This window comes from Spea bombifrons, chromosome 7 (genome assembly GCF_027358695.1).
Source record: "Spea bombifrons isolate aSpeBom1 chromosome 7, aSpeBom1.2.pri, whole genome shotgun sequence".
In the NCBI taxonomy this organism is placed as follows: Eukaryota; Metazoa; Chordata; class Amphibia; order Anura; family Pelobatidae; genus Spea; species Spea bombifrons.
This window is the reverse complement of record NC_071093.1, coordinates 11,032,577-11,049,665: the sequence shown is the minus strand read 5'-3', so window position 1 is coordinate 11,049,665 and position 17,089 is coordinate 11,032,577. Positions and strand designations below refer to the sequence as shown.

General features: G+C 35.3%; 1 protein-coding gene across 1 annotated transcript in view; it reads right to left on the bottom strand.

Moving 5' to 3' along the window:
* Positions 1-17,089, bottom strand: part of MYO3B (myosin IIIB) — a 111,085-nt gene that overhangs the window by 81,157 nt on the left and 12,839 nt on the right. The window contains exon 7 of the mRNA XM_053471783.1: positions 14,167-14,312. Within this exon, the coding sequence (XP_053327758.1) occupies positions 14,167-14,312 (146 nt within the window). The remainder of the gene's footprint in view (positions 1-14,166; positions 14,313-17,089) is intronic.

Genomic DNA, 17,089 nt, shown 5'->3' with positions numbered 1-17,089 from the left:
TGTACGGTCAGTCTAACAAAAAGAATTATATTTCGTTTGTGGTAATACATCTCTCTGCGGATTACTAATTTAAAATGTCATGCTAATTAATCTGATTAGAAATACAAAAGTACCACGTGCAAAGTAGTATTCCATTCTGCCGTTACATTTTTTTCACTGTACTGCAAAAATTCAACCTATTTGACACCAAATTGTCCTTGAATTAACAGATGTTCAATTACCCAGTCAAATAAGCAGCCACATTCCATGTCTTTCTTATTTCTTACAAAAATGCTAACGCTGTGTGTTTAAAAACTTTTCTGTTACTCAAAGCCATCTAACAGCTGAGTTACAAAAGTGCTGGTACTCGAGAAACAGGTATCGTGTGTTTATGGGCCGATGGCATTTTACTATGGCTCAAAACGGCTCTTATTTACAGCATACAAGAAATGTAGACGATGCATTCAACCTTTGTAGAATAATTAAAACACAATTGTTCAAATAATAACATTGCGTTTTATTGCAATGAGTTCTTTTCTGTTGATTGCCTGTGAAAAAGTTAGTACATAAAATGATTACCTCCATATCATGCGACATTAATTGCAATAGTTGTCTATTGTCTGCTGTAATGCACGTTTTATATCTCCTCGGTGCATTGTGGGTAATATTTATAAAGAGCAGTTTTGGGGGGCATGGTCATCTTAGTCTAAGCTTTGAAGTCCTAGCTTCGAAAATGACCTATTGTTGTGCTGAATGCACTGCCATGTAGGTTCTCCATGCTTGAAATAGGGCTTACACCCCAAGATATTTGCAATTATAGGTTTATGAAGGAGCTGCGCAGTTATTAGTGCTAACACAATGGGATTAAACAGAGATTGTTAAAACAGAGTCCAGAAAGATACCCCTGAAGTCATCAGGTTAAAGGGGTGAATGACTTCTGACAGTACAGGATGGTACCCCCTTCCTCCATAGTTGGTAACAGGGGGATGTGCTGGCTTTGGGGGTGATGGGGACTGGTGGATGCTAATAAATAGCCCAACCACATGTGGCAGGGGATTCATATCTCCACCTGTGATTGGCTCTGGAGATACAGCTGATGGTGGAGGAGTTCCTGGTGGGTGTTGGGTTCTACAAGTCATGTTCCAATGGTTACCAGTTAGAGTAAAGTTAAGTGGCGCTGTATGGCAAATCTGCTCAGCCTGACCTACATTGACATTCATTAGTCAGAGAGTCTGGCTGGGATATAATGACTGAGTTATTCTATTGTTTCCCACAGGCAGTATGATAAGGAGTCAGAGTAAATAAGAGAATTAGAACGCATACCAATGGCCAATATGCCGCTGCCTGAAAACATTATATTATACAAAGACTAGAACTGTTTTGAAAATGTATTTTTACCCTGATACTATGATACTAGTAATAAAAAATGGTGGGAGATTCACTGTAAAGATTTATTTTAGATGTAAGAGTTTCCCCTTTCATATGGTATACATAGAAAACAGATGCAGTCATGCTAGGGGTTGCATTCCCTTATAGCTTGCAAAGATTTGTTTAGATTTTGGTAATAATACAGCTTTTTGTTATAACTATTTTGAGTACATTATGAAAAACAGGGAAATCTACTTATAAATAGAAAACGTATGCAATTCTAGAAGAAAGAGCTAAATTAGGAGCAATCAGCAGAAACATCCACTTATTATGCAGAGCTCCACAGCTCCAGCTTTTGGGCTTTGCCTAGTAAAGGAATGAAATTGCTCATCAATAACGGGATTTTTTTTCTGTAGATTTTTATTTATTTTCTGTCAATACGTGGACAGATATATGCTACGTATTACTTTGGTGGTAAAAGTACTCCAGGTTTGAAACCGTGCTGCGGCTGAGGTATTGTTACCATTCAGTCAATTTCAAAGTCACAGCTGGCAAGACAAAATGTGTCATCGTGGCACAATAAGACCAATGGCATGGTTCATTGGCTGCCATGCGCTGTTCCATTAAGCAATCTGCCTAATTATACCCATACAGAAGTTAATAGTTTACAACACGCAGAATTCTATCTCGTTCGACCTCTAAAAACATTATGGTAAAAAACAGAGACATAAAATATAACACTGACATGAATCACATTTGTTTTTATTTACTTAGTTTAGCATGGTAATATAATCTCTCTGCATATTCCAGGGAAATCTGTGATCAACAGATTGTATAATCAGACCTTACAAAATCATTTCTAATAGGGAAATTAGCCGTTGCTCACCAACACCTGCCATCATTAGTCACTGCAGGCAAAAGCACGGGTTTACAAGCGGCTGGAGCTGTGATATATTCGGGAGAAATACACAGACGTTGTAAAGGATATGATATATGGATCCAACTCACTACATTTTTTTTGTTCAAAATATAATCAGGTTGCCATCTGTTAGGAAAAAAGGTCTTTTCCAACAAATACGTACGTGCACTATTAACTTTTGTGGTTTTGAAGCTGTGATAAAATTCGACATCAGACTCTACAAAGGATGATATGTAAAGTACATCTGTGCACAGGCATTGACACTGCGTGCATGCATTTACACCTGTTCTCATACATCTACAGGACATCTGTAAAGAAGGTTTCTGGTTATATGTAAACCGGTTGGTGATCTCATACATGAGAATATTAAAAGCTATGTGTTGCACAATATAGGCTGATAAACTGACCCTGATAAATAATAATAATAATAATTATTATTATTATTATTATTTTTAGTAGTAGTAGTAGTATATTTTATTTATAGACAGCACTTCCTACAGTACATATGTTGAAGGGGTATGACAAAACTAAAATTGACAGACTAAGAGAAACCGATACATTAGGTAATGAGGATCCTGCTCACAAGTTCACAACTAATATATAGTCTGTTTACATGTACAAGCATTGCTTATAGTAACTTGCTATTACTTTTTATGTAAAATGTATAATATGGTTCCAAACATGGAAATAAATAATGAAAAGTCATAGCAATTTTAGTATTAGAAACCCAAATACTGTACCAGCTACACAGTTATGTTGTTGTGCAAGTAAATGACATTTTATAATATTGTATTAAACCATATTTTAAAAGTTTGAACAAGCCAGGGTTGTTATTATTCCAATATTTACTTTATATTTACTTGGTCACAGCATTTGTTTCTGAAACCACCCATATTTTGGGGGATATATATAATGGCTTATTCATAAATGATTTGATTATTGACATAAATTATACTTCGTTGCACACATTGTTTGAATACTTTTCATGCATCCCTCTTTTAGATTCTGGAACATCTAAGTCCTAAGCAAGAAGACGTCATTTTATTACCAAGAAAGATCCATCTGTTCTTTTGTTTTTTAAATGTAGCGTATAGAGGGAACATTATAAAATGTTATAATAGATATAAATATAGTATATATAAATATATATAGTATTTAAAATTAGCAAGGCTCTTCACATAGAATCACACATAAAAGGTTGTTGTGTAGTAAATGAATATACATGAATAAAGTAAATTCTTAGGTTTAACCTACAGAACATTAGACAGCAATTCTTTTCTATTTTTTCAAACATCTATGAAACTCATCATCAAGTGGCCACTTGACTTGTGCATTTGAAAGCAGTCAGTGGCTTCGTATGTCCAAACCGGTGAATTGCATTAAAACTGAAGTAGCCAGACTTTATTCAAATCCTGTGCTAGTTGTTTACACTTTACAGCATTTTTTATCTACTGTGTCAAAGGAGAGTTTATGTAAAGAACAATATTTTTTTGTCATCAAACCTCATGGTTTCCTGGTCTAAATATACTTTATCACCATCACTATGAAAGCGTTAGAAAGCCTGTTGCTGAGGGGTCTACATAAAGGTTGGCCAGAATCTCTGTTGTTGATCTATGTGCCCGGGGATGCGGATATATATATATATTTATAGGGCATGATAATTTTGCTTAGATAGAAGCTAGTGGCTAGTGTGATATAAGTATGTTTGTGCTGGATGTGCACAATGGTTTTAACTAGCATACATAGTAGAAGAATGAGGTCTAAAACTGCTGGTTGGCTTTCAGTCTTTGTCACATTTGTGTATTAGTGTGATCAAGAAAGTAATCTGAGAACAGACATATGGTAGAGCACTGTAAGGCCATAATGTCATCACTACAATCCACTCCTAAATTCAGACATACACTGTAAGGCTCTCCGTATATTAGCGATATCATGTAATACCTTGCAAGGCTCTTATGCGTCATGGTACTCGTTCATCTGTCCTTTTTGGAACTCTAGACTTGGAAACATGGAATAGACTGACTTGGAAATGTTTTAGCAATCTGTAACCAGAAGTGTCCAAAGTACAACATTTTGCTAGACTTTTGAATGCCCTATCCTGGCAGCTTGTCAGGGTCAAACCATCTCTTCCAAACCTGGGGATCGTTATATCTGCCTTTAATAGGAAATGGAGCAGGTCAGAAATCAGGTTCCTCTGGTCAAACACTACGGTCTCCAACTTTCAGTACTTGACATTTGCACCTGAAGCTCTACACCGATTGACAATCTATTGACATTGTCGATGCAGAGCAAGTGTATCATCTCTTTCCTTTCTCTATCCATTGCTGTGATCCATCTGATTACTGGATTCCATTTACAGGCTTTACTGTGTACCGTGTAGGGATTTCACACGCTTCAATTTATGACTGCTCTATGTAAATGGATTTGTGCTTGACGCAATTGTACATGAAAGAGCAAGCTTGTGTTAGATAATCCTTGCAGTTCTCCCTCTAGGATCCTTAAAAGTTTATGTTTTAATTCTGATTATAATGGATTGCATGATTTAAATATGTACCTTTTTCATCTTTTATTTAGAATGCATTAAGTACACAAGGAAATGTATATGAGGGGGAGCTGAGTTAATTTTCTTATTTCAGGTTTTCACGGTAACACAGCATTGTAGTCATTGTAATTCATCGTACTCCAGTAAATTAGGTCACCCAAGTTGGACTTTGCAGAAAAGTAAAACTAAAATAGAAAAAAAATATTGTTCTTAAGAGAAAAGAGAACTTTCTATGGCGAATGTTCTGCTCTGTAGCTTTTGGATTATCTTTGACTTTTTGCTTGAATATTGCAATTCACAGGCCACTGGTCCTGGGTATGTTCTGCAGCTGCAAAGTTTCATTAGCCCTTTTCAGAGTTTTGACAAGGCATCATTTTCTTTTGTCATTTCTTTTGTGAGTTTCCCTTTCAATTTTGACAGATACAAGAAAAATCCACAACAGCAATAGCTCTGGCATTGGGTGAATTAACTGAGCACTGGCCAGTTTAGAAAATGTATGGAATTCAATGGCCTAAATGCAGATGATGAAACTACCAAAATAATTGAGGAATAAACATTCCATAATCATTAGATATGTGCAAATGGTTCAGACTAATTTTTCAGGTTGTTTTTGGCCAATTTGTTTTCAGGCAACATTCGATTCAGCTGAAAATTCGGGGGGCATTTTTAATTTGGAAACAAAATTCATTGCCCGGTTTCCACATTCACTCTCCCTCATATTCTCACTCTCTCACACTCTCATTCTCGTTCACCACTTCCTCTTTCGGATCTTCTTCATCTTCTATCTTATATCTTCTCCCTTCTCTTCTATCTTCAATTGGCTATCTTTGTCCACATCTCTGCACACATAACCCCATGGGAATTTCTGCTAAAATGGCTGTGCTTCCAGTGACGTCCTCTCCCTAATCGCCTAATGAGAGGAGAGGAAGTCATTGAAAGCGCCATCATTTTGCCCTAAGGTGAACTTAGGGCAAAATGATAGCGCTTTCCGTGACATCCTAAGACAATAAGACATCCTAAGACAATAAGAGACTGAAGTAATTCTGTGTTAATTTATGCAAATACTGTCTCCATGTTTGTCTCCTACACAAAAAAGTATTGTGTTTTCCTCTTTAAAATGTTAGACATATCCCTTATAATTTCAATGACAGGCTATGCTTATTCTGAATTCTAATGCCCCAATATTCTAACCTGAACAAAGGGTTTAAAGCTCAAGCATAGGTGGAGGGTGATCTGAGAATCCATGAAGATAATTATTTTTCACCGCTTGTTTAGCATATGTTTAGCATTAGCATAGTGACAAAGAACGTGGCTGATAAAAAAAGGTGGGTGGACGGCACAGCAAAGACCCTACATTTCCAAGGCCTTTACAATGTTCTAGAGCTTTGTTGTGAATGCCCAAATGCCAATATGCCAATGGCAGTATAAGAGGCAACATGGTTTACCAAAGGTTCCTCAGGGTATCATGAAAATAACCGGTTAAGCTGTTTAAACCACAATAAGTTAATATTATGTAGAATTTAGCACCGCAAAAGCAAGATGCTATGTGGTAATGTTGTACTGGTGACACTTTGCATTTTAAGTGTATAGTATGTTCTGGGTATGGTATTGACATATGTGTCACCAGAGATTGAACACCAGTAAATTTGTGTCAAAAGAGTACCTTCAAAAGGAAATTGCTTTTAGGTGGCTTCATCGGAGGTTCTGAGAAACTATAGATGTTTTGTCGGCAGTTTAATAAATGCTTATGCAAATTTACAAATATACTTGCCTGTCTTGTCTCGAGGACTAACAAAGCAAGCAAAATAAAAGAAAGCCTAAAAACGTTTGTCTTACATCTAACGAACACGACACAAACACAATACTTTACCGGCCGATATATTGACGCAATTAATATGAATATCAAAAATGCTATTTCATTGTGACCAATCATCTCAAATTTACTCATTTACATCGTCCTTCCAAATCAAAAAATAGATTATAAAGGGCATTTCTTATAAGACAGAAAGGATATTTCCCGTGGATGCTTTATACTGGCATTTTATGCTGTGCCAAAGCTTTCAATAAATGTTAAGATGGGAAACCAATTATGGTTTCCTAGGTGATAAAACAGGGATGGAAATTACACATAATTGCTGCTGTTTCATAGTTTCCAAGGATACAGAGTACCTAAAATGATTGTAATTTTGAGTGTCCCTACTTATCGAAAATCCCTTTTTTTTCCAAAGAAGCTTGGAGCTAAAATGAGTGAAACCACCTCAATAACCTCTTGCATTCACTTGCGCCGATGTATGTTTTTATTGCAACATGTCTGATTTCAGTTCATTAATCAAAAATATTTAACCCTTGGGCCCTGATGGCTAATGCATTGCCAAGATCTCTATTACTTAAAGGGGAACTGTCACATTTCAGATGATCCCAATTCTAAGTTACCGTTACCAGATAGCTTTGGGGACAGATGAAAGATCTATATGGCAGGGCTGCATTGTGCGTATTGGTGCGCTGTAGGATGCAATTTTATGTCTCCAGGAGGGACATTTGCCCCCTAGGCTGGTCTGATTAAATGATTTGAAAGTATTATGGATAGGACTAGATATTGCACATGGAATATTGTGTCTGCCCGAATGCTCCACTTCGCTGGTTTGGCCCTTGGGCTGAAAACTGCCAGCCCTGCCCTGTATGTATCATCAGTTAAAGAAGCAATCTCCTTATTCTTTTTTTGTATTTCAACTTACACCAAAGAATCATGTTTTTCTTTCACTTGAGTATTAATGAAAGAATTATTTTGCCATTTTGCTGTTACATCACATGTAAACCAATCCATTACATGAAGGTATTGGTAATAATAGTAAATGCAAAGCATGTTTTTTTCTGACACCCATAGAGAGTGAAAAAGGTTTCTTAAATGTCTCTGTGTTTTAAGAGGCAAAAGAAAATGATATATCTGCTATTTCCTAAACATACTATAAAGGACAATTCATGTTTTGCGTTACTGAAACAGCCTCTTTAAACATCGTCATTTCTGCCAAAACCCTGCAGTTTTGTAGATCTGTCCATCCTAGAAGCTAAAAACTTCCCATATTTGTGAATACCATTGCCAAAATTAGAATATAGCTACAAGGAAACCATATGCCAGTTATTACGTATGCCCTCATTAAATCAATAATGTTATTGTGAGATAAAAACACATTGTCCATTAGTGGTTAACTTGTTTAACTGTATTGGCCTTGGTGATTTAAGTAATGGACCTTTCCAAAGAATGGAGACATTGCTTAAGTGTAACCTTCACTAATATAGTGTGAAAGGGTGATGTGCAGATGTGTATAGTGCCAAAGCTATGGCCAACAAACACAGACAATATGTTGTTATTGTATATGATCTGATGGATCGCATATGGGACTTGGTTAAATACGTGTAATATAAACTGTCCAACCAAAAAGTGTTACTAATCGCAGCATCAGTCAGTGATGCTCTTTTGGTTTTGGCCAAGGACCTTAACAGGATATTAATAAAAACATTAATGCCCCCACCGACAAGGTACTGCTCATCTGATAGATTCACATGGTCATCCAATTCTGTTAAAACAACTATACAGAAGGAATCACAGATCTCAGGGCCACAATGGATATTATAAACCCTTGGATGGTGCCATCAAGAAAAGGGGAACCTTTACTTGGCTCGACACTGTAGCCAATGACATATACATACAAACCGTTTGAGTTATAGTTATAACATATACATCTTTTTACATACCGCTCTCATAACATTGACAAGGATAGTCAAATTAATACTGTTCTCGTGTTATTGATAGTCACGGAATCAATGCACTTTTATCATCATCTGACTTTTAGATATGGCCAACACAGGTTTAATGCCCTCATAACAACCAGGGTATAGCTGGCAACAATGGGCAGCCTTTAGCCCCGTGGCTGTTTATTCAGTGTAGGATTGGCAGCAGACATCATCTATTTTTTTCCATACATGTATATATCAGGACGGATCTTATATTCCATGTTTTTGTCTTCATTGCCTGCATTCTACACCACTGTAGATTATATATATAAATATATATATATATATATATATAAGCATTTTTATTTGTCTGAATGGTTAGTTCATTTATAAACACATTTGGTGTCTTCTCCCAAAGATTGATCGCACATTAAGTAGGAAACTGATAATATTTGCATAGGAATTCTCGCAGATCACAGACGATCAAACATTTTCCCTTCTATTGACATTCAATTTTCTCAAGACGTCAAAACTGCTCAGGTATTTTTGTGTGCAGAAGTGTTCCTTGACTGAAATAGCACCGAAATATTCCCAGAAGGGTAGCACTGATTATTTTCAACAAAATTATAAGCCTCGGGATATGCAGAGTCGGCACGTCAAGTACTCGGCATCCTGCTGGGAAAACGAAAATGATAGAACCAACAGTCTGCTGGTGAAGTACAGTATATGTCGACAGAGAAAAACAGTATCATGACAGCTTGTACCTGTATTCCGAACGCTGACAACGCGACGTTAACCCCTAAATGCTACAGTGCATTTGGCATTTAAAGCGTCAACGTCAAGTGTATTTTAATACAATTGATCAATCCATTTCACTAACTGTAATATGTAGACACTGCTTTTATCTTTAAAGTGATAATTATAGTATATTTTATTGCTTATGTTATTAATCAGTCACTCCCAGCAGTCTATGGGTAAAAGGTAACTATAATCCAATACAATATGTGGCTCACTCAAAATAGATTGTGAGTGCGCTTATACAAGCACAACTGCGCAACTTGCCCACAAATCAATACATTTTGGTCTTTACGTTTTCTAAGAAATTCACTAAACAACGGTTGGATCAAATCTTAAATTCTAACATTCTAGAATCATCATTTGTGAGTGACGGCCCTCTGTAATTACACTATTTTATCGAGAATGAAGAAACGTCGTCTGATACTATCAAAGCTATATTTCACACAAATTTTATTCTGTTTTGGACAGATTTTGTAAACCACTCAGTCATTTTTCCCCCAAAGTGTCACTCTGTTGCCTCCTGACAAGATCGTATCTACATGATAAAATACTTTTCTTTGGCAGGATAGCGTAGGGGTTTTTTTTAAAGCATTTTCACTTTCAACTATTTAAATATATAAAATATTTTTTATATATATTTAAAGACGTATATATTGTATTTTCAATACAGTCTATAAAAAATGTATATCAGACAGAGAGTAGATATGCATACAAGCGATTGTAGTGTCAATTCCTACATTACAAGCTTTGATAATCTACCTTTCTGTTATAATTTTAACACTCTTGGGTTTTAGGATATATTCTGGACAGATGACAAGTTAACAGAATCATTTTATGGTTCACTGTCCTCCCAGGATGATTTACTTCTATCCAGAAGAAATGAAGGCACTTATACGTGAGATCTATGCTTCAAATCTAGCCATGTATTTTGAGGAGGGACAATTAGTTTACTACTAAGAAATTAAACCGTTAATAATTACTTTAGGTTTAGTGCACAGCTTCAAATAATCTGTTTTAGCGGATTAATTAAACGCCGTCCTTTAGGATACAATTTCCTTAACAACAAATAACCAACGATAACGAGATATGTTTAGGTACTGCATGTAAGCCTAGCGGTATAATCGCGGTTTGATTGGTCTTTAGCACATGTTCTCTTCCATAAAATAGAAGTATTAAAGATGGCGGAATAAACTAAAGATGGGGTAGTTGTGATGAAAATGAGGGGGTTGTAGGTTGGGTAGATTGCTGGAATGGAAATAGTTATCACTTGATTTTGACCGTCTCACTAGCCTTTTGTTATAAGCGAGTGTGTATTGTGTAATAAATAACTAGACACTTTCAAACAAACAGTAATTAACCATTTCTCCAATCACTCTTGCTTCCACTTTTCATCCTTTCCATTTATTTCCTAATGTCTTAATATTTCCATTTGTTCACAAGTGTGACCCATTTATTTCACCATGTCATGATAGGTCTCATTTTCATCCAAATGTAAACTTTCAAAATAAATTTTAACCCATTCAATAAATATTGAATAAAGATTACATATATATATATATATATATATATATATATATAATAAGTTGAATCTTTTACAAATAATGTATTTGAAAAAAAAACCAACACAGTTGCTGCCTACTAAGGGTCATGGAAAATGGTGAGCGTTAGGAAAATATAAGCTTCTACCAACAGTCTGTCTTATACTAGAACATAAATCTAATTCTCCATCTAAAAATGGGGAAAAATGGCTAATTTATTATTTGTTTTAATGGTAAAACCTACTTTGTACAGCACATGGATTTACTATTTAACCAAGGGCCTATACTGGCCTAGGCATTTGTTTTTTGCAGTAGGGATTTTTTATTTATTTTATTATTTTTTACCTTCCCCTCTTCTAGATCAACAGCAAATGAAATATTATTAGTGAGATAAATGACACACATGCTCCTTTTCATTGTAAATTATTATCGTTAATATGCTAGCTTCGTAAGGCATAATTCACAAATAAATTGATGCATTGATATAAATCACCAAAAACAAGCTGGTCTGGGATCAGTATATTCTAATTAAACAATGAGAAAACAAAAGGTGATATATTATTGATCTCAATTATGGCTCATAAAAGCCACTGATCACGTATATGGTTGCCATGTCATTTTTGGAAATAAATTAAAAGACGTGCCTCTTCCAATAAGGGTTAAAGGATACAATGCGTGAGCCGCTCAACCAGAATTTGTAATTTCTCCACTTCAGCCCTGTGACTTTGAACAATAATGTGATATTTGCATAGTTTTTCTTAAATAATCAATTCTAAAATGAGTCCTGTGTTTCTTTTATTGATTTCCATTACGTGCTACTCTTCTAAAGGTGATTCAAAAGGTTTTATTTTAATGCTTTGTTCAAGGAACACCTATTTCAAATAAATACAATGTAACTTATCTACAATTTGTTCAAGGACGATGTGGTTAGCATGATAAGTAAAGATGGAAGATAATATGTTGGATGGTAAAACGTTCAGTTTGGGATTATATAGTCTGCATATACATGGTATTTATAAATAATAATGTATAGACAGGATGATATGCTTTAAGAAAAAATATAATATAATAATAATATACAAATATTATTGCATATAATACCCATCCTTATAGAAGCCTAGAATTTGAAAGCAGATAAGCATTATTGGGCCCATCTAGTCAACCCACCTTATTCTCCTGTAAAGACTAAGACCTTAATCAGTCCTTGGTCTTGTCTTAGGTTTAAGAACCATATGCCTACCCCAGCATGTTTAAATTCCCTCACTGTATTAACCACTGCAACTGCTGGGAGGCTGTTCCACTTATCTACCACTCTCTCAATATGGTAAACCCTCCTTACATTACACCTAAGCTTCTGACACTCTAGTTTTACATTATGATCTCTTTTATTCACGTCGTTTCTCCTCCTTTTAAATAAATGTCTCTTTTGTACTTTGTTAAATCTATATTTAAATAGATAAATATACATTTATAAAAATCTATATCATCTTATACAATAGATGAGGTCTTTTACCAACTACTGATTAAACCATCACATTATATATATCATTTATTATATGACATATATAAATTATATTCTTAAAGTGTCTTGACTATTATATAATATTTCCTTGATATTCTTTAGGAATTTTGTAAATATCTTTAATAAATCATATCCAAGCTTATTTATTTTTATATGATATATTATATAATATAAATAAATATAAAATTATAATATAAATAAATATAAATATCATATTATATTCGTTTTATTTGATATTGTTTTAAAGCAAAAGAAAAAAAAATTCTGCTATAATTGCAATGACTTCTTTCATTCTTATGCATAAGCAACAATATGGCTGCTTCTGATACATGATTCATTCTCGCACACTGATGGGCGATTGAAGTCCAAGCTGAATATAAGTAGATAACAAGATGCACCATCTCATCTGCATATAAATTGAACTTATCAAAAATGCAAATTGCAATCACAAGAAGATATAAAAGCCTACAATAATTGTATGAATGTGACAACAGCAAAGTCAAAACATTTGTATTGTTTTTCACACCAAGTACAATTATTTGTATTTGTAACGAGACATCAAGCGTACCCAATATTTTATTAGACGGTAAATCTAATTGAGATTCCAACCTGTATGATGGATAACGTTATTTTAATATTTACTTAATTTTTTGTAGCTGGAAGCAGACGAAAGATATGAAATCATTTTCATTTGGAAGATTAAGCCATTTAGTGTTGAAATTGAGGTTTTGATGAAACATAACATGTTAGTCGATAGTTATGGCTGTAACAACAATTATACAAAATAATTAGAGTAGCTGACTATTATTTTAATTAAAATGCCAGTTATGTTGAAACGTTAACACCATTATTTAGCATTTTGAAATATTATTGTATCTATAGAAGTATTAAAACAAATCTAATATTACTGGACAACATAAGTGAATGTGACATTGTGGTCTGGCTCATTGCAGACTAGTTTGTGAATGGCTGGTAAAATCTTGCTACAGAATATCTGCTATGTTTTTCCTTAGTATTACAGAACATTTTGGGGGGGAACTGTCATGTTTTGTTATTACTAGTCTCAAATTAATTAATTTTTTTAAAAAGTAGAAGCACATCATTTAATGGCTTATAAGAACAATTCAGCCAAATCGAGTCTACTGTGTAATACTGTATTATTTCTGCTTAAAAATATCTACATTATAGTGGAAAGGGCATCATTAGATAAACAGGACTTCATTAACATTTCCATTGCCAATAATAGTGACCTTCCCGTCGTCAAATAAATGTCCTTGAATGCTTGACGACTTTGCTGTATATGGGACAGTATTCAATTCTCAAAAATATGACATTTTCATTGGGACTTCACCTTAACTAATTTTGCTAAATTGAGCAATCAAAGCTATTATCTGTACAACATTGCAGGTACTTACCCCTCAATAAAGAATACAGGTCATGTTACATATTTATTTTGTTATTTTTTTACTAAAAGTATTAAATTGTTGTCAATATTAATGTATTCCTGAAATCATAGAAACATAAAAAAAAACCCAAAATAAAAACTCCTCCAAGATAAGAGTTTGTCTTTAAATAAACTCAGTGGTAGATAAATATGTAAAAATATGTAGTATGTAAAGATAATTATGGGAAACGCCATAAAATGCGAAGATTGAATGTTTAAATTTATTATTTTCTTTGTGATTTCAAAATGAATACTTAAAATTTGATTCATTAAAATGTACACAAAAAAAATCCAGTGAGTAAAGACAGCCATCTAGTGTCATACCTGGGAATCTTGAAGAGAGCTTTCACCGGGTGCATGATAGACAAAGGCGGATCTCCGTCAGCCAGCTCTATAGCCGTTATTCCGAGGGACCAAACGTCACATCGTGCGTCATACGAGTAATCGTACTGCTGCTCACACGCTATGACCTGTTGGAAAAGTGTGAGATGACACGCAGAATGACATGCGAGGCCACGAGCGAGCAGCGTATTTCCCGTATGTGTATGGTGCCGTCGTAGACAGCCTCTGAATTTCAGAAGTAATAATAATAATAATAAAAATAATAATAATAATCATACAAAGGGCCCACATTGACTCAGAGGTCACAACATCCCCTTCCCAAGTAAAAGGAGGGATAAAGGAGTGACTCAATTCATGTGACTCCCCTAGATATCTTTTATGTCATCCAAGTAATGTAGCCAGGGGTAGAGCAATGCATCCTACGTTTTATATTAATATTATTATAATAGTTACATTTCTCCAAAGTGCCTGTTAGTTCTGTTATTAAAATTAGCCTCATATTTTTGCTGGAAAATGATACAATATCACATGGCGGTGCAGAAGGTTACAGGCAATATCTTTAAAAGCATTTAAGTATGTGTGGGCGCGCTTTATAATTATAAACATGAAAAAAGACAGTTTAGTGAATGTGCTCGAAATAAAAATCATATATATATTTATATATACACATACAGTACTTCCCTTAAACAACACTGAGCACTTATTGGCTATCGTATGTCACTTTAAGTACAAATATAAAAAAAACATTTAAGGAAAATATGTGTGTATATATATATATATATATATATATAAACAGTATATATATAATTTTTTATTCATTTTTTTCTCTTCTTTGCGGAGCTTCGCTTCACAGTCTTTTTATACAATATCTTTAGAAATACTGTGTGTTCTCCAACTAAAAGGTTTTTTGTACTGTTCTGCGCCTGGAATAACCTTCCTTCAATGAGCAATCAATTAATCCAATGTTCCAGAGACCAAAACTTTTGTAGCCTGCTGCTGATACGGTCAAAAACACTCCCGACTTCTCAGTGTTCTCGGAACTGAAAAAGGAGCTTCATAAAGAAAATCCATGGCACAAAACAAAGAGAAAAGTTTCTTTCAGAAGTACTCATAATGTCAGCTAGAACTTATGTTTGGTTCAATTTAGTTCCAGGTTAATTACTCAGTCTTTTAACCCCTTAACGACAATCCACGTACATGTACGGGGTTGCCGTGCAAGGGGTTAACGACAATGCCCGTACATGTACGGGCTGCCGTTAAATAGCTGCATCGCCGCGATCGCGGCGTTTTCGCCGCGATCGGCGGCTTTGCAGCATCCACGGAAGCCTCCCAAGTGAGGCTGACCGTGGATCCGGGGAGGGCAGCCCTTGGCAGCCCTCCCCGGAAGAAAAATGACCGCCGCCGCACCGATCATGAAAGATCGCGGCGGCGCCCGGCTAAAACAGCTTAGGAAGCGATCTGAATCGCTTCCTAAGCATAAATGGTGTTACTGACATGCCTCGATATCGAGGCATGTCAGTAACACTACCCCCCTACCCCGATCACCTTGTGATTGCTCCGAAGAGCAACCACAAGTGCCATCCTGTAAATGACGTTGCCGTCATTCACAGGATGGCATCAACAATAGAAATGAGTTCATAGAGGGTCTATCCAGACCCTCTTGAGAACTCTCGAGCTCCTCCTGCAGGTTGAATGCAGGTACTGCATCCAACCATGCAAGGTCAATGGAGCCCAGCTCACTAATGAGTGATTAGTAAAAAAAAAAAAAAAAATAAGCAAGTCCTAAAATTCTTTATCTTTACAAAAATTCCAGCATGGAAAGAGTTAAAATATTGGCATTACAAATGCCCATAGGGTGTCTCGTATTAAAAAATGCATGAGTGGATGGGATAAATTGAATTGGCCGGGTTCAAAGGTGTCCCAAATATGGGACATGGGGGCAGTAGGATCAGATGTCTAAATGGCCAAAAAATACACACCTCACAAAGGCGGCCTTTTACCTCCCAAATAACCCAACAAACCCATGCATGTGGGGTATCACTGCGCTCAGGAGATGTTACTGAACACAGATTGGGGTGTTGTTTGACAGGGACATATACCAGGAGCGATAAATTTATACCTGAAGTACAACGTGTGTAAAAAAAATACAAAAAAATGTACTACCATAAAGTTTCACAAAGGCTGGTGGTAAAATTAGTGCATGGAAAGGGTTAAATTACCAGCATGTGAAATACCTTGGGGTGTCTAGTTTTTAAAAATATATGACTTGATGGGGTAAATTGCATTGGCCGGCTTCAAAGATACCCGAAATGGCACATGGGGCGAAGAATTACCAGATTTGGAAAAAAAAGTTTTGAAATAGCAAAACGCTACCTGTACTTATTGCCCCATAACGTGCAGAAAAAAGCAAAAAAACATAAAAACATTGGGTATTTCTAAACTCAGGACAAATAGTAGAATCTATTTAGTAGGTTTTTTCATTCGTTTTTGCAGATGAGTAAAAGTTTTCTGTTTAAAAAGTGAGAAAAAGTAATTTTTTAACAAAAAATCCCCATATTTTATCATTTTTTTTATAGTAAATTAGATGATATGATAAAATTAATGGTATCTAAAGAAAGCCCTGTTTGTCCTGAAAAAAACAATATATAATATGTTTGGGAGCACGAAATGAGAAAGAAGAAAATCACAGCTAAACAGTAACACCGAAAAATGTTAAAATAGCCATTGTCCCACAATATACTACGAGTAAAAACCCCTATTGTCCTTAAGGGGTTAAGATTGCTGTTTTGCTGGTTGCAGGTACTATGGTTATCTCTATGGTTATTATGTTCTAATCTGGCTCCCTTATAGGTTAGAAAAGAGACAAGGACCATAGATCGGTACTCAGCATTAGAGCAAAAGAGAA